This window comes from Natator depressus, chromosome 1, assembly GCF_965152275.1.
Source record: "Natator depressus isolate rNatDep1 chromosome 1, rNatDep2.hap1, whole genome shotgun sequence".
Lineage (NCBI taxonomy): Eukaryota > Metazoa > Chordata > Testudines > Cheloniidae > Natator > Natator depressus.
This window is the reverse complement of record NC_134234.1, coordinates 222,506,433-222,529,897: the sequence shown is the minus strand read 5'-3', so window position 1 is coordinate 222,529,897 and position 23,465 is coordinate 222,506,433. Positions and strand designations below refer to the sequence as shown.

Below are 23,465 nucleotides of genomic sequence, written 5' to 3'. Positions count from 1 at the left end.
GTTGTCCGACTTCCCCACAGTTTATTTATGACTGTTTAGGTTATACATATATATATAGTCTTTTAGCATTCTTTATTATTTCTTGTAATTCTGAGCTTTCTAATGTACCACATGGGTTATGGATATTATAAATCCTTACAGAAATATTTCTCCTCTCCACTGGGATCTCAACAGCATTATATTCGAGACTTATTTCTTCATTCTCTACTTCTGTGTAATTTAATCTTTCCCTTACAAACACTTCCATCTCTACCTAGTTTTTGGTCTTGTCTAAAAGCCTGGAATTTTCAAAGCAAACTTTTCAACCACCCATGTTTTCTAGGTACATATGAGATCTGGTTTAGTATATTTTCTTTTTGTTCTTGACCATGTGCTATCAAACTGTGCACATTCCAGCAAAAGATTGTGAGTCCCACACTAGTCATATTTCACTATTGCCCTCATTCAAGATTGCATGAAAATGACCCATTGACAGATTACTAACACACAAGTATTTTTCCATGACCCTTGCTATAATTTTCATTTTTTCTGATTTCCCCCCCCGTATGTGATGTGCAATTTATCACTTCTATCATACATGCAATAAACCTTTCTTTTTTCTCTGTTAATATTTTATCACCTGTTCCTTCTGCAATATTTTTTATAGAATGAGGTTGCATCTGCAGTTCCCCTTTTCCTGTGCTGATTTTCTCTTCTTTTTCCTAGTTACAGCTTTCTCAGAAGATGCTGATAACATTTTTTGTCTTTTGTATCTCTTTAGCTTGTCTCTTTTGCCACAATACAGCCTGTGTGCCAGACTGATTCCCACCACAGTTACTACACTTGACCTCCACCCCTTTTACACAATTTTCATAGGAATGCTCACCCCCACATTTACTGCATCTCATTTTCCCTTTACAAACATTTATCTATATCATGGGCACTTGTAGCACCTTAGGGGAGGGGGATTTATGGCTTGGTTCTAAATATCTGATGATGCCTTAGTAATAGTTTCTCAGGCAAGTCCTGCCCTTAAATGTAACCAGCACTGCTGTTGATAGCATGTTTTCTCCTCCTTACTTACTAATTAACTGCTTGCTTACTACCACTCTTTTCCTGTGTTTGTTTTTTTAAATCTCCAAAGGTACCCCATATATTACCCCCTTTGCTACAGTCAAATACTTTTGATAGCTGGCAACTTATTTTAACTTTCCCTAAAGTTTTAGTTTCTAGAAGTTTATTAGCCTGAGGGAAAGAACGAAAGAGGAAAAGAACTAAATCCACTGGCTATGGCCTGGTCTACACTAGGAAATTAGGTCAATATAACTACGTCAGTCAAGGGTGTGAAAAATCCACACGCCTGAGCGGCGCAGTTAAACCGACCTAACCTCTGGTGGAGACAGTGCTAGGTCAATGGGGGAATTCTCTCATCAGCATAGCTACTGCCTCTCGGGGTGTGGATTATCTACGCTGATGGGAGAACCCCGGCAGTCAGCACAGGTCGTGTCTTCGCTGAAGCGCTCCAACCAAAGCGCAGCTGCGCCACTGTAGCATCAGACAAGCCCTAAGAAAGGATGTGATATTTGGGTACAAGTACTTGAAAGGCGCCCATATCCAGGAGGGAGAGAAATGGTTTAGGACAATCAGTACAATACATCGATAGAACTAGGAGTAATTGGGTGAAACGACAAATGAAAATGTAGCCCAAATATCTTCCTTGCCATGCGACCTGTTAGACCATGAAATAGTCTCCAAAGGGACATGGTGGCAGCCCCATGTCCAACACCAAACATTCAAAAATAAGGAATCACCCCCGCCCCCAGATGTTGGCATTTGCTTAAAAATCATGCGATTTAAAAATGTTGGGTTCTCTTTACTTGCCCTTATATCTGGTTTGTGAGCCTGTAAGGGCCATTCTTTCCTTGAAACGCATGAGGGCTTGCAACCTAAAAATGAAAGCTGAGACTCTTATGCAATTACATGACTCCAGGACCTGGTCCTTTAAGAAAACTACCGCAATATCAGGAGTGGGCAATACTGCACGAGATAAATAGCTGGACAGACAGACAGTATGTACATACAACAACTGTATTTTCCACTTTATGCATCCGATGAAGTGAGCTGTAGCTCACAAAAGCTTATGCTCAAATAAATTGGTTAGTCTCTAAGGTGCCACAAGTACTCCTTTTCTTTTTGTGAATACAGACTAACACGGCTACTACTCTGAAACCTGTCATGATATAGATAGAGTTTAGCCCAAGGAAGTCAGATGCAATGCAATATAACATACTTTTATAGATGTATGGCCAGTTAATAACATATAGAATGGAAGAGACCCAGTCCCTAATCTAACCCATTTCCCTGCCAATGCAGATTAAAAAACAATAAAAAGTAAACGACAAGGACAAAAAAAATCCTTGCCTGAGATACCAGACCCCCATTTTCCCAATGGGCTGGGCATAGGGCTTTGACTATCAGACTAGCCCTGGTGAGTTGAGGACAAAACTAAACCCTTCCCCTCTTCCCTGTTCTCTTAATCTTTGATTTTGCAATCAAATGGAAACCATTTATTTTAACATCTTGTATTGCCTTTACGCTTCATTTAAAGACTCACTTGCAAGCCAGCGGCGGATTGTTTAAAATGAACAGCCCTGAAACCTAACCCATGCCAAAGGCAGTTTAGTTGACTCCTTTGGGAAGGGGAAGTGTTACTATCCATTCTTTTTTTATGCTAAATACATATTCTCTGGTAAGGAACTTTTCCACCTCTGATTTATTGCATAATCCCCCCTCTTCTTTACCCCTCTGGCTCTTTGGCTAAAGGATTCTTTTCTCGTCTTATCCCCTCTGTCTTTTCACTGCCCCTTCATGCTTTTGTCTCCTGTGTGTACCTCTCTGCCCAGATTTCCCTGTGTGCAGTTTGTAACTCGAGCTCCCATTTCCTGGTAGATTTTCTTAAAGAGGCAACGTTCGGCAAGCAGAACAAAGCCTATTGTTTTATTTCCTCAAATCATTTTGATCCTTACGTTGTGTTCCATTTTCTTCTTTAGCCCTCCCCTCCCCTTACACACACGTTACCGTTGTTAATGGTGTGTAATTTTTGAGGGGGTTGGGGAGGGTTATTCGCAATTCTGCCGTTATTGGAGCAAAGATCGAGGTAATATTTCCACGCAGATGTTTCTGCGTTTAAATTTTAACAGATCTTCGAGCAATGAGCTGTCAATAAAAACAATCTGTTTCTTTCCTTCTTCTATTATCCCATTTTCTTGTTTCCTGGTTTGTTTTGTCTCAGGTTTGAGAACATAACTATTAAACTCCCCCTCCCTTCTCTAGTTTCACCATCAATTTGGACACCCTTTTGTGTCAGCAGATTCCCCCTTCTCTTTCTCCCCCTACCATGCCCTGCATTTATTTCCCTGTTGCCTGACGGTAACATGAGCTTTTATTTCCTGGTGGCAGGGCTCCTTTAAGAGGCAGAGCTCAGTGCTGGGAATTCACGTCAGTTTCAGCCCTGAAACTCTCAAGATCAATGAGCAAAGAGCTTTCTCTCAGTTCTGTCTTTCAGTTTCTCTCTTCCAGGAAGGAAAACATTCACGGAGAGGGGGAGAGAGCGAGAAAACCAGCCTCACCCTTCAGATCTCAAAGCATAACACCGGCAAATTAAATCAAACATATTCACCCCTTCCTTCAAAGGATAAAAAAAACCAGCAACCAAACATCACAACAAAACTATGCAGGCTGCCTCTCCTAGGGGCAGATCTGCAGGATCTTTGGGGTTATTTGGAAAGATGGTTGGAGTAACTTCTCCTTAAATGATTACGTCTGTCTGTGAAGGATTTCTGGGTTAGGGAGAGGAAAGGAAAGTGGAAAAAAACGGAGAACTTCCTGATCTCTCTCTCTCCTTTCCCCCCCTTTCTGTGAGACATGTCTGAGGCTCCTGCTCAGTGTTGCATCAAGGTAAAAACCCATTTTCCCATTTTGAAACCTGCCTAGATCCAGACAATGTTTGCAGCGTGGAAGATTGTGGGCATTATATTTCTAACTGATCTCTCTTTCGGGAGGGGTGCGTGAACGGGGTTTGGGGGAAAAGATGCAGCTTGTTTTTGCTGTTGTGCGTTACCTTTTAGTTTTAACCTTGCTATCTATTTCCTTTTCTTCTTCTTTAAATATACAATGAAATCCTTGTCATGAGGGAGCCGGGAAAGTCCAGCTTGTTTTGTTTGTTTGTTGGTTGAGTTTTGGCAGTAAATACTCAGTGATTACTGGTTAAACCTGATGTCTATTTGTCCATGAACACGAAGAGTGAATGTGAACTTTTTGTGCTTTTAGGAGGGAGGGAGAGAGGGGAAAAAGAAAGGTCTCCCGCAGAAATGTAAATAGAAACATTTGCTTTATGAAAATGATCGTTTAGCATGATCAGGAAAGACCTGTTTTCTTAGACTATAATAACTCACCACAAATTTGAACACGTTGCGCTTTCATTAGTGTTTGATATGCAAACGCCCTACATATGGCACCTTCACAGTGTACAAAATGTATCTGCTTTTTAAAATCATTATTATTATTATTATTTATTTATTTTCAAAGGTGATCGGTGAGGGTTTATTTATTTATTTATTTCGCCAGGCGTGCACGGCATCTTGACAACTATAAGCAAGTCTCAAACTATCTTGATTTCCACGGCACAAAGGGGGGGACTAGCACTGCACTTTGGCAGTCAGGGATGCCTTTCTGTATTTGTGACTACACTGGGGAAAAACAAACAAACCCAGGGTAGATGTAGTTCAGTGTTGGAGGCGTGATTTTCGTTGCTGGTGGATGGTTTAAATTAATACCTGGTACCTGGCCCCTTCCAGTTTGGAGATCCTGGGTTTTGTTGTTGTTGCTGCTCTAAAGTTTGTAGGAAGTTTGCTGGGGTGGAGGGGATGCAGTATTTGTATTTCCACAAGTGGTGGGTTAGTGCTGTTTTTTAATCAATTTATTTGTGGCTCTCATCTATGAACATGTAGGGCAGTGTTGTGAGAGCAGAGTGCCGCACACTCTTTGCCTTGTGAGGAGCCTGAGGAATGGGTTTCTTTGGGACTTGGCCCATTGAACATGCTACATGGTGAAGTTTCCCATTTTAAGTGGCGGCAGTATAAAGCTGAGAGTGGAAAAAATCAAGTTTCATCTCTTGTCCAGAACTTTCCTATCCAGCGGATCCATATAGATAATGATATCTGTTTAATTACCTCTCCCCCCATTTATGGTTTAATAACTTTTTTTCTTAAGGAGTCATTTTATTTCACTCACAAGCTGGATAGGAATGTGTTGATAACTGTTACCGTTCAGAAACATTTTATGATAGTCTATGGGTAGAAAGAAACTATTGCCATAGCATTTTAAAGGCAGAACTGCCAGCAATAAAAAGTTATTTATCCTACTGAAAACGATAGAACCCTTTTTGTCCTGTATGTTTGCACATTTATGATTATAGTCTTGTATTCTGTGCAATATAACTAGAATTTGAAAACTCCTGGGCTAATTTCTCTTTCTGGGTAAACTAATTTCATCACAGTGTCCTTTGAAGTCCTGTGGCATAAAGAATGTAGTTTATTTGACTTTTTATAAGATGGATAGGCAAACTAGATAATAGGGTATTGTGTGTTTTAATCGTATGGCAAAACATTTTGATACAGGGAAAATCTGTACCACTAACTAACTCATTGATTTTTTCTAACAAATCCCATAAAAACATTATATATGCTTACCAGAGATGAGATCACAAACTACTATACCAAAAACAATAGTGCTGGTCAGTAGCTCATTACTTTGTGTTAGAAATGGGGCATCTTGCAAATAAATGAGGCTTGGTCATGCTCCCACATAAGTCAGGGACAAATGTCTCATTGATTTACGATACAGCCCACTTGGTCCCCCACAATATTTAACACGAAACATTATGGAGCGATATTATAAGGGGTCCCCCACATATTACTTGTGTATTTCCTACTCCTTCATACAAATAGTGAAAATATGGAAGTGTTTTGTTATGCTTAAAGGGATGTCATCAAATTGATTTTTTTTAAAACTGACTAATTTTTAAAAGCCTCTTTAAATACCATGGCCTGATTTTTTAAAAAGACCCTTAACATTTTTATGAGTGTTTTTCTGCTCTCACATTGACACTGATGAGGATCTCATTAGCAAGAGAGAAACTGGTTACTATACAGGGGAAGCCCTAAGTCCAACTATACACACAGTGCTATCACATGCACACAATAAACAAAATGAAGGGAAAAAAAAGATTTTTTTTGTCTGACTTCTCAGTTATAATACTTTTTAGTTGTTCCTCTTAAGTACCGAAGAGTAACTTTTCAAACAGAAATGTGAATTTCAAATAGATGATATCCCTTTAAAAGTCAAACCAGTCTGGGTAATTTTTCTCTTCATTTGATTGTTTACTGTCACTGTCTTTGGACATTTGTTTCATTCAGAATAGATTCAAAGTTAATTGTAGGTCAGTAACTGGAATCAAAAGAACATCTCTAAATGATGGTGTAACCATTCCAGTGTGATCCATTATTTCACTATAGCCCCATGCCAGGTTGCAGTGTGGAGTTTTTACTCAGGAGCATATAATCAAGCATTACTTTGTATTACATGTCTGCTGCAACACTGTCTTGTACCTTGCCGCTGTAAACAGCAAATGTTTCAATGTTGAATTGTCTGCCTGGCAAAGGCATTTCATTAGGAACCTATGAACTGGAAGCAGTGTTGTTTATAGATATAAGTATTTTGTTAGGGCTTTTCCCTCCCCCAACAAGGAGCAAGTCAGCGTGCAATAAATTCCACAGCAACTAGTGTGGTGAACCATGGACAGCCAGAATGAAGGGAGTGAAGGAAAGTGCTTTGTTTGTAGCTGAGACGTCTTACCTCACCAGAAAAGCACTATAAGAAGATTTAGGAAGGACTTCTGGGGATGAAGTTCTGGTATTACAGTGTATGCTTGTCTGCTCTCAATCAATACAAATTCACAGTAATATCTCTGTCAAATGGCTATTTGGGGGTATACGTGTATACTTATATATTGATGCATTTTTGGTTTGCTGCAAGTGTGTGTGTGTGTGTATTTATAAAAATTCATTCTCTGTGAGGGGAAAAAAAATGAATGCTAAGGCCCTGGTCCTGCAAATGCTGATGCGCTTGCTTAATATGCTACATTGAGTAGTCCCATTAACATCGGATGGAGTAGGAAGGCAATCAAGCTGAGCATGTACATAAGAGTTTGCAGGATCTGGGCCTAAGTCAGCAATGTCATTGAGAAAGTAAGATTTCAGGGGTCAGGAAACACAGAGTTAAGGTTGAACCCTTCATGTTTATTGTGTTTATGCTTTAAAAATCTGGTCTCTCTGTATCATTTTAAATTTGCAATTTATACATCAAGACTGGGAATCAGGAGATCTGTGTTTCTTCACCTGACTCCACTACTGTAACCTTGGGAAAGTCGCTCCACCGCCCTGTGCCTCAGCTTACCCCTCTGTAAAATGAGGATAATGATATTTTTCTTTGTAAGGTGCTTTGAGCAAAGTATAATTAAGATACAGTACAGAACACATAGTATTGCTTTGATTATGATTTTAAAGATTAAGTGGCCTTTAAAGTTATGAATGTTTAACACTGAGTGGCCTAAAGCAGTAGTTCCCGAGGCCGGTCTGCCGCTTGTTCAGGGAAAGCCCCTGGCGCGCCGGACCGGTTTGTTTACCTGCCGCGTCCGCAGGTTTGGCTGATCGCGGCTCCCACTGGCCGCAGTTCGCCACTCCAGGCCAATGGGGGCTGCGGGAAGTGGTGCAGGCCATTGGCCTGGAGCGGTGAACCGCAGCCAGTGGGAGCCGCGATTGGCCGAACCTGCTGACGCGGCAGGTAAACAAACCGGTCCGGCGCGCCAGGGACTTACCCTGAACAAGCGGCAGACCGGCTTTGAGAACCACTGGCCTAAAGCTTGCAATGATCTCAAATTTGAGATGATCTCAGCTTCTGAACTCTTGAGATGGCCCAATGTGCTTAGTCACTCGCTGTGAATCAATCTAAAAAGACATATGAAAAAGATTCAACTTGCTGATCTTGTACATTCATTCATTTAAAACTACAGAATTTCTTCCTTACAAACATACTTGTCTTTAACTGAGACAACCTTAACTCCCAGGTGTTCTGAGCTAACACATATTTTTAGTAAGAATACTTTGCCTTTACGTTTCCTATATATAGAGTTTGAAACTCTCTACGTATATTAATAAGTTAACCCTTGCAACCCCCTGGTCCCTAAGGTAGGTAGGTATTACTGCAGATAGGGAAACTGAGGTGTATTGAAATTAGAAGTGTCTTGTGGAAGGCCACACCATAAATCTGTTGCAGAGCCAGGAATAGAAATCAAATGTCTGAGCAGCCTCTTTTGTAGGGTTGCCAATTCTTGCAATTGTACTGTGAATCTAGTGATATTTGGTGTTTTACTTAAATTCCTAGCTCCTGGAATTATTTGATTCTGTGAGAATCAGCTTTTTTTTTTTTTTTAAATGAAAGTTTCAGGCTCTCCTGTTTATGGATGAGATCCTAAAAACATGACCTGAGCGCACCAGAAAGAATCAAAAAGCAGAAGGTAAATAGAACCCAGAATGTATTATTTATTTATTTAATTAATGTATATATTTAAAAAATAAACTATCCTGAATTTTAAGCCAATCTAATGATTTTTGGGAGTTTGACTCAATTTTTGAACACTTTGGTTGGAGATTCTGCCTACTTTATCCACAAAATTGTTTTTCATCCCTTTTTAACAAGACTTTGGTCCCAAAGCATCTGGTACCTACAAGTGTGACTAGGGTTGCCAACTTTCTAATTGCACAAAACTGAACATCTCTGCCCCAAGGCCCTGCCCCTTCTCCAAGGCCCGTCCCCTGCTTGCTCCATTCCCCGCCCCCCATCACTCGCTCTCTCCCACCCTCACTCACTTTCACCAGGCTGGGGCTGGAGGGGGGTGGGGTGTAGGAGGGGGTGAGGGCTCTGACTGGGAGTGCGGGCTCTGGAGTGGGGCTAGGGATGAGGGGTTTGGAGTGTGGGAGAGGGCTAGGGTTGACAACTTTTCAATAGCACAAAACGGCCAGAACATCCCTCAGCCCGCGCCGCTTCCCGCAGCCCCCATTGGCCTGGAACGGCGAACTGCAGCCAGTGGGAGCTGCGATCGGACGAACCTGCGGACGCTGCAGGTAAACAAACCGGCCCAGCCCCCCAGTGGATTTCCCTGACACGTGCCAAAGGTTGCCGATCCCTGTTGTATACTGTGTTGGTTGATATAGGCCCTGATCCTGGAATGAACTGTACATGGCTCTCATGCCTGAATGAAGTCCCATTTATGTCAATACAGATCCTCATAGGTGTGGAGCTGCACCTGGGAGATGCTTGTTTTAGGTCTGGAGCTAATTTATAATGGTAAGAGGAGAGACTGTGTTTTAAATTTTAAGTACAAGGGACCAGCGTAAAGGCTGAGCTGTCTACCTGAGCTTTGCTTTTCCAGATATCTTTTTCAGTGCTTTACTTCTATTTCATCAGTGCTTTTTGTTGTTGTTGTTTGTTGAGGGAATTTCCATTTTTTTCTCCCTGGTGTGATGAGGAACCTGGTAAATTTCATACCCTGGAACTATTCAGGTTGATGCCAGCAGAATCCTGCCACCCTTAACCAAAGCTGACTCATTACTTGGGGAAGATATACCCCTTAATTTGTACTGGAAAACTTCTTTATTAATGAGCTGATTGTTCTCACCTTGATGCCAATCAGAAAACTCCCATTAAGATCAGTGGATGTAGGATCAAACCACAAAAGACCAGACTTTAGAAATGCAAAGGTATTTAACACCCGATTAATCGCTTAACTAATTAGCACTAGCAAAATTAATCCTCATGAATCAAAACTTTGCTAATACTGTCCCAATTATGCATTGGTCGTTACTATTCACTATATATTCTTATAGGTTAAGTGAGTTTCCTGGGAGGCAACACAATCAAATAGCCATCCCAATTACATAGAAGTCACTGTAATGGTAATTTACATTTATATAGCACCATGTGTCTCAAAGCCTTCTGGGAGAGGTGGGAGGCAGCCAAACAATGCATAGGTAATAAGAATGGTGATAAGTAGAGATGAAATCTACAGTTACACTGCAGTAAACTCCATCTCTTACAAAATGCACTAGGGGTTTTTTAATGCCTATATTGAAGAGAGCTTCAGTTTTCTATGGTCTTCTATGAAAAACTCACCTAAACTGCATGGCACTCTGCCTATTTCGAGGAAGAGCTGAGCCAACTCTGCCTAGTTGAGAATCTGGTTCCTAGGAGGTTAAAAATCCATTTTGTTAATAGTTTAAGGCCAGAAGGGACCACTAGATCATCTAGTCTGACCTCCTGTATAACACAGGATGTTAATTACCCCAGTATTGAGCGCAAAACTTGGGTTAAACTAAAGCATTTCAGGCCTCAGAAAACAAAACTGTTGTATGCCACAGGCAGAGAACAGGAGAGATTGAGGTGCCACCAGTGCCCAAGTTAAAAGAAAAGTAGCCACTGATTTTGGGTGCCTCAGTTTTGGGGTATTTGAGATTTATGTCTCAAGCTGGGTACCCAAAAATTAAGCCATTCAAAATTAGTGATCACTTCTGGAAGTGTTGACTTTGACATCTCTGTGCCTCCATTTCCCCCCTCCATGAAATGGGGATAATACCCACTTCCATGGAGATGTTTTGAGGCTTAACTAAATACCATTTACAATACACCATGTAAGGGCAGATCATTTACTGAGACACAGCCAGTGGCAAAGAAGCTCTCTGATTTGTGCCCATTCTTCTCCATCATGTGGCCTCTAGGGAGTGTCTCTTCTCCACTTGATTTTACAATGTCCTAGACCTCTTAAAATGATTGTGATGTTTGCAAGAAATTAAATTCCCTTTCCTCCCACCCTCCTGTAATCACATGCAGAGCTCAGTAAGGTTGAATAGATTTTACTGAAATTTTTCCAGAAATGTCACCCCTGGGCAGAGACCACCGTGGAAAACTTCAGACTTAATGGAATCTGTCTGAGAAAGTTATGAGCAATCATAGGACAGGGGCTTATAATGGATGTTGCATTTCAACCTGTAGCTATTACTGCTTTTCTAATTAATAGACAAGGTGGGTGAGGTAATCTCTTTTATTGGACCAACTTCTGTTGGTGAGACAGATGAGCTTTTGAGCTAATGTAGCTCGAAGTTGGTCCAATAAAAGAGATAACCTCACCCACCTTATCTCTCTAATATCCTGGGACCAACACGGCTACAACACCATTGCATATTTCTAATGTAATGGTACTTAACTCCAAGGGGCATTTTGGCTGGGGTACTACAGCTATAACTGTTTCTTCATAAACACGATTTTCCAAAGATTATTCCTTGTCACATCCCTTTGCTGCTTTGTTCCTTTGCTACTCAGTTGAAAGTATTACCATGGTAAAGAAAATGTGTCACATCAGGGGCAAGAGAGAGAAACAGAGATGCTCACAATGGTATCACGTTTGTCATATTGAAGATTTATACATGAGAAGCAGGTAGGTGGCCCTTTAAATGGGATAAAGCCACATGGAATGCTGTGATGAGTGCCACAGTGTGTGCCTTAGAGAGTTAGCCTGTACCTCGTAGGCATTAGAATGGCCCTGCTTAAATACTTTCCGCTTGTCACACCGTTGACTTGTGGTGTTTATTTAGTGGATCTTGTAGTTGGATTTAGTGAGTGTAGTTTTTCTCTAGGGTTTTCCAGAGTTCTAATTCGCCTTTCCCTCAGCCAAATTATTTGGTTTTCTTTCTCCATTTTTTTTCCTGGGGTGCTATAAGACATTGCTTGCTTTAGGCTGCACCTACCCTGGGCCAGAAGCAGAGGTTGGAAACACTCCTTATTTGTATTGCAATAATGCCCATGGGCACCAATCAAGGATCAGGATGCATTTTGCTAGGTGCTGTGCAAGACAGACAGTGAGAAGACAATCCCTACCCCAAATTGCTCACAGTCTAGGCTATGACAAGAAGCAGCAGTTGGATGAGATTAACAACCGGAGTAAAGGAAGGAGGAGGTAAGAGTAAAGAGAGAAAGTTGTAGCGTATGCTAAGAAGAGGTGTGTCCAGCTCAAATTTCTAAACCAATTCATTTGGCTAATTAACATGAAGCCACACTAGGCCAGATTTTCAACAGAGCTCAGGGCCAGATTTCCAAGTGCTCAGTGCCGGCAACAGGGGTGATGAGTTTTTTCACAATTGTTCAGCTGCCCTATAAGCACCTAAATAAGTGGCTGTATTTTCAAAAATTGTCAGCAGCTCTCACTGTGATACCTATTGCCAGATTTTCAAAAGGCATTGACACCTGATGTGCCTGTACAGCCCTTTTGGAAATCTGGCCACTTAGGTACCTAAATTGGAGATGGGCTTTTTTGAAAATCTGGCCCAGAGTACTTAAAAAATAAAATAAAATTCTAGCCTAGGATGGCACCCAGGCTAGAACATAACTTTTCTATAGGACTTCTTCAGAAGGTATCATTTTCCATATGTAGATGTTTGGACCATTCTATTAAAATTTAATAAAAATATTACTGCTATAGATGGATATATAAAGAATCTCATTGTCTACTAAATACTGTAGGTTTTAAGAATACTTCCTATGGAACACAAATTATTTTATCTATATTAAATTATATAGGATTTTCAATAAGGACAGTTTCCAAACTCAGCTGAAACTTGATTTGGCCCAATCTGCATTGGTTGGCTAAATGGGGCATAACTCCTATCATCTTACTGTTTTGGATTGCCATGTTAAAATACTGCACTGTACTGACAGGATTGTAACATAGATAGGTATTATGTGTGGACAGGATACCAAACCATATTACAGAACTACAATAAAACCAACCCCAAGCATTCAAAAGTCGTAAGTCAGGCTTCAAAAATAACGAGCCTTGCTTAAAAATCATGATTTAAAAAAATAGTAAAATGTAGGTTATTTTTATTTGCTTTCTGGTTTCTGAGATCTTCAAGTGCACCAGGGTCACAATTTGAAGCTGTTCTCTGCAACTGAGTGCTGGAAACTTCCATTAAAAAAGTGTAAGCTGAAATTCTTCTTTAATCACATGACTCCAGGATCTGGGGCTCTAGGAAAAGCACTAGATATCATGAGATTCATGATGAAATCTATAAATTGGCAACCCTGGAACTATGCCAAATTCTCCAATCAGTGGAGTTATACCCTGGGCTACTTTTAGCCCATTATCTGTAAGCCACATGCCTTTTTCTTCCTGTAAAAAGATGACAACGTAAGGGAGGCCTAGATTACTCACATGAGTGTTGTGAGCCTCATGTCATTAAAATATGTAAATTGCTTTGAGAGCCTCCAGTAGAAGTTGCACAGTATCAGAGCGGTATTATGGAGAAACCCTTCCTGCTTTTTAGGAATTTTATTCGAGATCTGTGCCAGAAATCCTCCCCGCAAAGGAAGTGATCCTTTTTATTCTCTCTGATTCGGGTAGGAAAATGCTGCAGCATGTTCTCTCCAGCCTGTTTCATGATAGGGGATTCAACCCACACAGGGCTGAATGCTGAGTTTTACTTCGCTTACGTGGCTGCCAATGCCTCAATCTGTGTGAGGAAGCCAGGGCTTTGGAGACTGTCAAGGGATTGGGGGTGAGTGAGTGGATGATGGGGATTGGGAAGCAGGAGGTGCTATTGCTGGAGGGGAGAAGGGCATGCAGGGGCTTGACCCTAGTTGTTTTCTTTAGGGAAAACCTGCTAACAGTCCTGGGATGACAGCTGGGGTACTAGCGCCTAGGGATGGGCGCTTATGAACTCAGGAAAGACTGGCCAAAGGTATAGCAATATTTTTCTCATTTGACTACACAGGTGGTTGTGTCACCATCAACCCACTTCAGCAAATGGAGACTTTGGGAGAGGATCCAGGGAGAAGCGTGGGAGGGGCCTGATAGGAGAGAGGGTTACCCACTTTCAAACATTTAATGGCACATGGCCTGAGTTACATGTTGTATGTTGCATTGTATTAGCGCTGTCAGGGTTCACCTTCTCAAATGCATGGGTAATTTGACTCCTTGATCCAAGCCCGATTTGAAAAGTCTGGGAGCTGAAAGGACTTTCACCATCCAAGTCTTGCAGTGCACTCAGCGAAGAGCTAGTACAAGCATATGTGCACCATTATCCTCGGAGATGCAGGGGAATCTAACTTGAGATGTGTCCATCAGGTACGCATGGGAAAAACAGGGGGAAGTGTGCAGAGGATTCCAGAAGCACCTAGGAGGGAATTGTCCCTTTGGAGGCTCCAGAGGCTAAGGGAAGGAGGTGCACAGTTCCCCCTTCTCTGATACAGCGGGCAGCGAGCTGCCCTTTCTGTCACTGGCTTGGCAGAGCAGAGCTCCCCCACAGCTCACCCTCCTCCTTGGTGGGAACACGGAGAACTTCCTCTCCTGTTTGGTCTACTTTAACCACCAGTTGGTCCCATCAGCACTGAGACTAATCAGCAAGTGAGTTACAGAATTCGTCTTGCAACCTGGAGCCAAATTTCAGATAATGGCTCATGCAGTCCTGAATGAGCTTTTGGGGGAAGAAAAGAGAAAATTCCACACACTAAAAAGCTTGTCCAGAGGTCTCATAGGAGTAATCTCACTAAAACTGTTACTCAACACTTAACTCTCCATCTTGGTCCAAGCAAGCATCTGCCTGCACTCTTGGTCTCTCATTATTTGTAACTAGCAAGAGCTCTGAGTGAGAATCTGAATATTTTAAGAAGTGTAGTCTATTAGGCAATGGACTAGAAGGAGGCTAGTTTTGTTGGTGTACTTTTTCAGGTTCAAGAAAGGGAGTGAAAATAAACCCTTCAGGGAATACATGGAAGGGGAATTCCAGCCTAGCCTTTGAAAAAGCAGAAGTTGTTTGGTTTTGAGGAAGAGGCATTGTTCCCTTCCAGGAGCCATATCTGGGTTGAAGTATGCCTTTCCAAAGGCCTTTGAGTTCCCATTGCTATTAATTTGAAATGTGTTCCTGAACTCTTCAGTGTTAGTCCTCTTATGTACATGATAAATGGGAAGACAAAAGCTGGAGCGGAAAATGACCTGTCTGAGAAATGGAGGAGATTGTATTTGTTGTAGCTCTTTTTCCCTTTAGCTACTTTTCCCCCACACTCCCCTCCCCCCAAAGTCTGTGTGCAGTGAACTGATGCACAGTTATGCTCCCTGTAATATTAGCCCCGTGATCATCCACTAGCTGTCTTGCAGCTTCTCAGCTGGAAGTATACAGTTGTGTCCTGACTGGTGCTTTCAGAGCCGGGCACTGAAGTTGCTGCTTTCACCATCCGGCCATGTGTGGCAAGAGGTAATTGAGCTGCCTTGTTCAGTAGCAACTGCTCCGTTTGCAGAGACCTTTGGGCAGACCTGCCATGGTGAAAAGTTAACGAGAGCGCTTTTGTCCCCCTTTATTTTACCCTTTATACTCAATTCCTATTTTGAATCCCAGCCGTGGGAACCTTGTGCCTCATCCCTGCTGGGCTGAGGCAAGAGAGAGAAACTGAGCATCACAGATGTTATGCGGTCAGTTGACGGAAGGGGCATTTTGCTGATTCAGCAGCACCCACAGTATTTGGATATGCAGTCTAGGGCACTATCCTAGACCTAGCACAAGCCTCCTTGTTCAAGATGAGTTAGTATAGTTCTAATGGATAGAAAAGAATAGACTTTGATTGTACCTAGGCACCTTTGATACAGAGTGTTAACCTGTTTTCTATATGAGGTACTTATACGGCCACCATTACCATAGTAACAGAGCACCTCACCATCTTTTCATGTATTTATTATCACAACACGCTGGTGGGTAGGGAAGTGCTATTAACCCCTTTTCACAGACGGGGAACAGCTTGACTAAGGGTATGTCGACACAGCAACTAGACAACTGCCTGTGCCAGCTGCCTCGGGCTCAGGCTGTGGGGCTGTTTCGTTGCTGTGTAGACCCTCTGGACTTGTATTGGAACCCAGGCTCTAGGCCTCTGTGAGGTGGGAGGGTCCTGGAAGCCTACCCACCACTGAAACAGCTCCACAGCCGGAGCTGGGTCGGCTGGCATGGGCCAGCCACAGGTGTCTAGGTGCTGTGTAGACATACCCTTAGTGATTTGCCTGAGCTCATGCAGAGACTTTAACCCAGGTCTTCCAAGTCCTAGGCTGGTGTGCTGCCCTAACCACTGGACCATCCTCCTCCTTTCTACTTAGCTACATCCTTTTAATGTGCAACAACTCCAATACCAGTGCTGAAGTGACCGTAGGCAAAACAGCAAATGTCCATGTTCAGCCGTAGCTCAGATGCTATCTTGGGTCTGAGAACCTGTCTTACTGGGAGAGAGAATACTGGTCAAAAGTTACCTCTAATATTTTGAAAAAGGGCCAGGCTATCTTTTAACTGCTACCTGAACAGTCTCCATAAAATGGCTAGCATGGCATAGAAAGGAGGGCTTCTCCAGTAGTGCCCTGTCTTCAGAATACTTACTGTGGGTAGAAAAATTATTAATTCTAAGATGTATAATAAACTAATACTGACCATGGCTGGGGGGATAACCTAGAATAGGATCATAGAATCATAGAATATCAGAGTTGGAAGGGACCTCTGGAGGTCATCTAGTCCAACCCCCTGCCCAGAGCAGGACCAATCCCAACTAAATCATCCCAGCCAGGGCTTTGTCAAGCCTGACCTTAAAAACTTCTAAGGAAGGGGATTCCACCACGTCCCTAGGTAACGCATTCCAGTGTTTCACCACCCTCCTAGTGAAAAAGTTTTTTGTAATATCCAACCTAAATCTCCCCCACTGCAACTTGAGACCATTACTCCTTGTCCTGTCATCTGCTATCACTGAGAATAGTCTAGATCCATCCTCTTTGGATCCACCTTTCAGGTAGTTAAAAGCAGCTATCAAATCCCCCCTCATTCTTCTCTTCCGTAGACTAAACAATCCCAGTTCCCTCAGCCTCTCTTCATAAGTCATGTGTTCCAGACCCCTAATCGTTTTTGTTGCCCTTCGCTGGACTCTCTCCAATTTCTCCACATCCTTCTTGTAGTGTGGAGCCCAAAACTGGACACAGTACTCCAGATGAGGCCTCACCAATGTCGAATAGAGGGGAATGATCATGTCCCTCGATCTGCTGGCAATGCCCCTACTTATACACCCCAAAATGCCATTGGCCTTCTTGGCAACAAGGGCACACTGTTGACTCATATCCAGCTTCTCGTCCACTGTCACCCCAGGTCCTTCTCTGCAGAGCTGCTGCCTAGCCATTCGGTCCCTAGTCTGTAGCGGTGCATTGGATTCTTCCGTCCTAAGTGCAGGACTCTGCACTTGTCCTTGTTGAATCTCATCAGATTTCTTTTGGCCCAATCCTCCAATTTGTCTAGGTCCCTCTGTATCCTATCCCTACCCTCCAGTGTATCTACCACTCCTCCCAGTTTAGTGTCATCCACAAACTTGCTGAGGGTGCAATCCACACCATCCTCCAGATCATTAATGAAGATATTGAACAAAACCGGCCCCAGGACCGATCCTTGGGGCACTCCGCTAGATACCGGCTGCCAACTAGACATGGATCCATTGATCACTACCCGTTGAGCCCGACAATCTAGCCAACTTTCTACCCACCTTGTAGTGCATCCATCCAGCCCATACTTCTTTAACTTGCTGACAAGAATACTGTGGGAGACCGTGTCAAAATCTTTGCTAAAGTCAAGGAATAACACGTCCACTGCTTTCCCTTCATCCACAGAACCAGTTATCTCATCACTCAGAAGAGTGTAGTCTTATTTTCCCTATGGGAGCTAGGACTATTCAGTAGACCTTGACCACTTATGGGAGGTCTTCATCCTATAATGCATCCCAGATAATAGATAAAATCTACCAGAGCTGAAGATGCACATGCTAAATGAATCGTCTCTCTGAAATAGACATTGGAGTTCTCCCTTAGACACCAGAGGGAGAAAGGTGGGGCCTTTGCTATTTATGATAGTCTGAGGGAAGTGGTGGTAACAGAGAGATAAGGCATTAGTTCACTGGCCTCCAAACCTGCTGATTTTCACTGGTTCAGAGACCATCTATGCTTTTCCAACTATGCCATTAGGTATATTATTGATAGTGCAGGCTGCAGCAGTGAACAAACTAACAGCCCTCTCATCTTGTCTGGGGTCATTTGGGTTTCCTCCTCTGCTACTCACCCACCACCACCTGCTTTGCAGAGTAGACCTCAAGTAGTTGTCCTACTGTGGAATACTAAAAGTCCCCATTTCCACAGTATCTCAGCACGCAACATTCTTTTAATGTATTTATTGTCACTACACCCCTGTGAAGTAGGGGATGTATTGTTAATTATCCCCCTAGGTACCTCAGAGTCCATCAACATATTTTTTTTTTAGTTTAAATGATATCATGAGGTGAAAATATTCAAACAGGAGGCAGGTAGTTTCCTTTTAGGGTACAACAATGATCTACAGAGTGTTTATTTGTCTGTGGATGCTTGATTGGTCATGTGGTGCTGGCTCTCCTATTTGTCTCCCAGTGCTAGTTTAAAGAGCTTTTCCTAATTTTAATTTACCATGTAAGCAATTGTTGTGGATGACACAAGGATTATTCAATAGTGAACGGGAGGAGAGGTGGGTCCATGACATAACGAATGAGAACATCAACCAGACAATCTTTCTGTTGGGATGTTGTCCATATTGTGCAAAGAGAGAAAACCCTCCACACCCAGAGTCAGATCCTGCCCTGACTTACACATTGGGTCTGTCTACACTGCAATAAAAAAAGCTGATAGCACCAAGTCTCAGAGCCCAGGTCAGGCGACTCGGGCTCAGGCTGTGGGGCTGGGGGGAGGGGGCGCGGGGAAAGGGGGGAAGCTCCATTTTGGTTGCTGTGCATGTAAAATCTACAAGCCAGAACAGGGCCAGCCCTAGCATTTTTGACAGGTCAGTACAACATTGTCACCAACCCCCCAGTATTACTGACTCTTGCCCCACCCGCCTCAAAAATTAATTGATTCACCCTCCATGCTTTTGAACGAGATTAGGTAATCATGTGTCCCTGAAAACTGGGGAAGTTCTGGTTTTCAGAGCTCACCCCTGTCAGTTTTACAGAAGTGTCCTGTCCTGGTTTTTGCAAGCCCCAACAGATTGGTCACCTGAAAAAGTGGCAATTGGCCACTAGTTGAGCTGGTGAAATTGAGAGGGGGTTGGGTGAACACATACATGCATTTCAAGGACTGTCATGTAATAGGAACACAGGATATAGGACTGGAAGGTTCTTCCTGGATCACTGAGTCCAAGCCCTGGTATGTCAAGCCACCTTGTTAAATAATCCCATAATGTTGCCCCCCCCGACCTCCATAGAACCTCCCAGTCAGCACATCCACACAACCCACCCTTCCCCAAATCCATATTTAGTCTGAAACTCCAGATACTGTTACAAATGGTGAGCCCATAGGCTGCTCAGCTCCATACATAGATGGCTACTGACCCAAATAGGGATCTGGTGCCTGTACATCTTTTTACCTGTCCTGAGCCACAGGTGAGAATGGGATTGTGGTAGGCTATGCGGGAGGGCTAGGGAGGAGGACAAAAGGAGCAAGAGGGGGGAAACCCAAAGGACCGTGAGTGAACGGAATGAAGAAATTAATGGGTATGGCAGAGGGAGAGTGATATATAAGGAAAGGAAGAGGAGTTGGCTAGGAAGGCAAATTCAAGCTGTTGAGTCCACTGTGGACACCTCGATGCAAAGCTTAATGAGTTCATATAGAGCTCACATACTAAAGTAATGGACTCCCTAGAAATATCATTGAAAAAGAGAGCAATATTCTATAAGAAATGGTCATTTAGAAGGTGACCAATATGGACCAGACCTTTTGATCTATTTCTTGCTCTCATTTTTTGTTGTTTTCCTCAGCAGTGGAAACCTGACAGTGTAAATTTGAGGAGAAATAATTTTTTTAGAAATGTTTGGGCCTTTATGATGACCCTTATCCCAACCGTTCAGAAAGTGTATAGGGGCTTTCCTGTTCCTGACTCTGCTTCTTGACCCTGACCTCCTTTGGTGTAAAATGCTTTGATCTGTTCTGTTTCTAATTACCTTAGTCTCTCTTCAGATTTTCTCCAGATCTGGCTGGTGAAGAGCATGAAAAATAATCAGACCCTTAAAGAATTCAAGTGCCATGTGCCGTTTTCAGCCACATACCTCCTGTTAGCTGTTAAGAGACCTGTCAATACAGCCCCATGCAACAATATGTGAATTCACCCTTATTCAACCATGGCAATAAATTTGTTGGCCTGAATTGCCTGCAAAAAGCCCATTGAGCCACAGACCTGTGCTATGCCCAGGATTTTGTGATCTTCTGTGTTACTGAGAAGATCTCCTTGGCATTTCACACTTCTGGATAAAAAAAATTACAAGAGCTTTCATGCTTCAGGTCCTTAGAATGTAAGCTCTTTGGGGCAGAGCCTCTCTTCAATTATGTGTGTACAGTGCCTAGTACAATAGGGATCGGGGCTGCTAGGCTCAACTGCGGTGCAAACCATAAGAGACTGGCAGGCTTCAGGATGGAATGTCCCCCAGTGTAGTATTACAAAGACACACATCCTGCATTTATTTTATATTCTAAACACCTCCCTGGAGAAACCTGCCTGCTATCAGCGAGATGGAGCATTGCTGTGTTCTGGCATGGTACTTGATTTTAGCACTGCTGAATAACTGCAATGAGCAAGTATTACAGTGGAGGTGTCAGTTCAGGCTTTCCCATATTACCCCATCAGCATGCCTTGACTGTGGCCTGGAGGGCCCCCGACTAGATTTGGTGGTTCCAAGTCTATGCCCATGCAATCCTTGGCTTCAGTGCACAGGTTGCCAATTGTCAGGGCCATGAAAAAGGGAATAGTGTTTGTTGGGTTAGTGAGATTTATTTTTCCAAGTAGACCAGTTAAGGAGATAGCCAGGCTGAAACCACCAAGAGTTTTCTCTCCATCATGCATTACCAGTCAGCGTTCAAAGAACCCAGTATATATAAAGCTTTGCTTCTATGTGAGTGAAGCATCTATCTGCTCACGCTTGCTTTGTTTAAATGCAGATGGCAGGCAACTGAAACTGAAAGGTGAGCTGCCAAAAGGGCAAATAAAAGCTTATGCTCAAATAAATTGGTTAGTCTGTAAGGTGCCACAAGTCCTCCTTTTCTTTTTGTGAATACAGACTAGCACGGCTGTTACTCTGAAAAGAGAGAGTGTGTGTATGTATGTGTAGGCACACCCTTTGCCAAACTGTTCAATACATCTAATGCAGCAGTGTAGCAATCCAGTAATGTGGAAACTCAGACTCGTGGTGAGTGAGTGTCTTCCATTAATGGGTTGAAATGGAGCCTGCATGGAAATACACTACCAATTAAGCATCAGAAAGCATAGTAAGAGGACGAGATACACCTGTCAATGATGTGAGCAATAGAATGTGCCAAGTCAAACCTATCAGCTTGAACCATATGGCTTAACACTGAGCTGCAAATAGGCAGCTTTTGGTTCTGCCAAGTTCCTAGCTGGGTCGCTCAAGTAGTACACAAGAGCCATATCCTGCAAGAGCTCATGTATCTTCCACTACCTGTTGGTTTCAGGGGAAGCTGAGCACTTTTCGGGAGGCACTCAACGCCGTGCAGGATAGGACCCAAATCATCCAAGCAACGCTGCTGCTTGCTGAAATGGAAAACAAGCTATACACACAGTCCCTCTCCTTCCCTCCCAGAATATTTAAGGGACTGATACGGTGTGTCTTTTTTTTTTTTAACCTAGATATAGCCTAGGCTAACGGCAGAGGCCACAAATTATTGGCACCTGATTTCTGTTTGTCCTACATAAGTGAGTTTCCTCAGTCTGGCTCTTTGTGGGCATATGTCTACAAAAGCTACGCACACAACTGGCAGCAATCAGCACGTTTGCATCACGGTCTTGTCTGAGGGGACATCTGTGCTGCAAGTGGTGGTGTCAGAAGTTCTAGATATGTACTCAGGCAGCTCGTCCGTCCCACTGCTGCAACCATGCTGCTATTTGTAGCATGCTAACTCAATCATAGCTAGCATGGGTAGACCTACTTGAGCTGGGAGTTACGCCTCCATCCTGCCCCAGCGTTCACTAGGTTCAGTTTTAAAACTGGATAGATCCTCAGAGGACAGACTCTTTTTTGGCTGTTCCAAAGTCCGAGTTAGAAAACTGAGACACTACACCCACTGTCAAAACATGGTTACAAAAATGCAAGAAAATTCTTGAGAGATGCATACGACTCAGGAGCATGATGTTTCTCGTTGCTAAAGCAAATTATCTTTAATATTCCATAGAAACAGAGTGCGTGAAGTTTGCTCAGTTAAGCATTCAGCAGAGAGGACATAAGTTTTCATGCACAGATTGATCTCTGACCCCTTGCGTATGCATAACACCACACTCTGCAGCTACATGATCACATATTGTCTCTCAGGTACTGTAGAATGTCGTTCATTCACCACCCTCTACTATGCTAGCCTGTAGCATGAACACCTGTCTAATTTCAGGCTTTTGATCTGACACTCAGGCTTTTGGAAGGTGCTACAATCACTAGTGCACACTGAATCCCAAAAAGATGCAGGGTCCTCTTGTTATCTGAGCCACAAAGTAGGAACTCAACTAAAGTCCTGGCTTAAAAAACAACCTCTCCCCCACCCCCGCTCTATATTATGTCTTTTCTTTTCTTTTTTTTTTCAAGTAGAATTGAAATTCGGAAGTGTCAGTGTTCTATAGAAACGTGATTGTAAGTTGGGAGTGTTTTGGACCATTCATGGAAAATACTTATTTTTAATAGGCATGTGGGTGTCAGCTGAAAGGATAATTTCAGCCTTTTTGATTTCCCATTGCTGGCAGGTTTGTATAGCAGCTGCCCCAGGAGAAGAGACAATGCACAGATCCCAGTATGCAGTAAGTAGTAGACTACTTGCATGGCTGGGTCATTAACTTCCTTCCCTCCATTTCTTGACCTTGAGTCCTACTGTTGTGCATTGTTTGCCAATTATACAAGTTTGGGGATCATTAGGGACCCTGAAGTCCATATACTTTTCCAGATGGAAATATTTTTATACTAAGGCTGCTCCGTTTCTCTCTTGGTTAATTAAGTGCCTCGCTTTCCATTTGCCTGTTGGCTGTAACTCTTCTCCCATTTCCTTCCCTCTCTTTTGAGAGCAAAAGGCCCTGTTATTCCTGGCTTGCACCAGGTCCAATACTAGACTCTCTCCCTGTTTATTTGTGGGAGCAAAACAGAAGCAGAAAGTGACCCACACTGTTGCCAAGCTAGTTTGCAGGGGCTCACAAGTGGGATCCTCCTTTATTGCAGCACTGTGTTCTGCTAGACCCCCAGTACAATGG

The 23,465-nt window shown here is 42.9% G+C and overlaps 1 protein-coding gene across 1 annotated transcript in view; it reads left to right on the top strand.

The window, feature by feature from the left end:
* Nucleotides 1-3,481: 3,481 nt before the first annotated feature.
* The window catches only part of ETV6 (ETS variant transcription factor 6), a 165,357-nt gene continuing 145,373 nt past the window's right edge, over nucleotides 3,482-23,465 (top strand). The window contains exon 1 of the mRNA XM_074936347.1: nucleotides 3,482-3,936. Within this exon, the coding sequence (XP_074792448.1) occupies nucleotides 3,904-3,936 (33 nt within the window). The 5' untranslated portion in view covers nucleotides 3,482-3,903. The remainder of the gene's footprint in view (nucleotides 3,937-23,465) is intronic.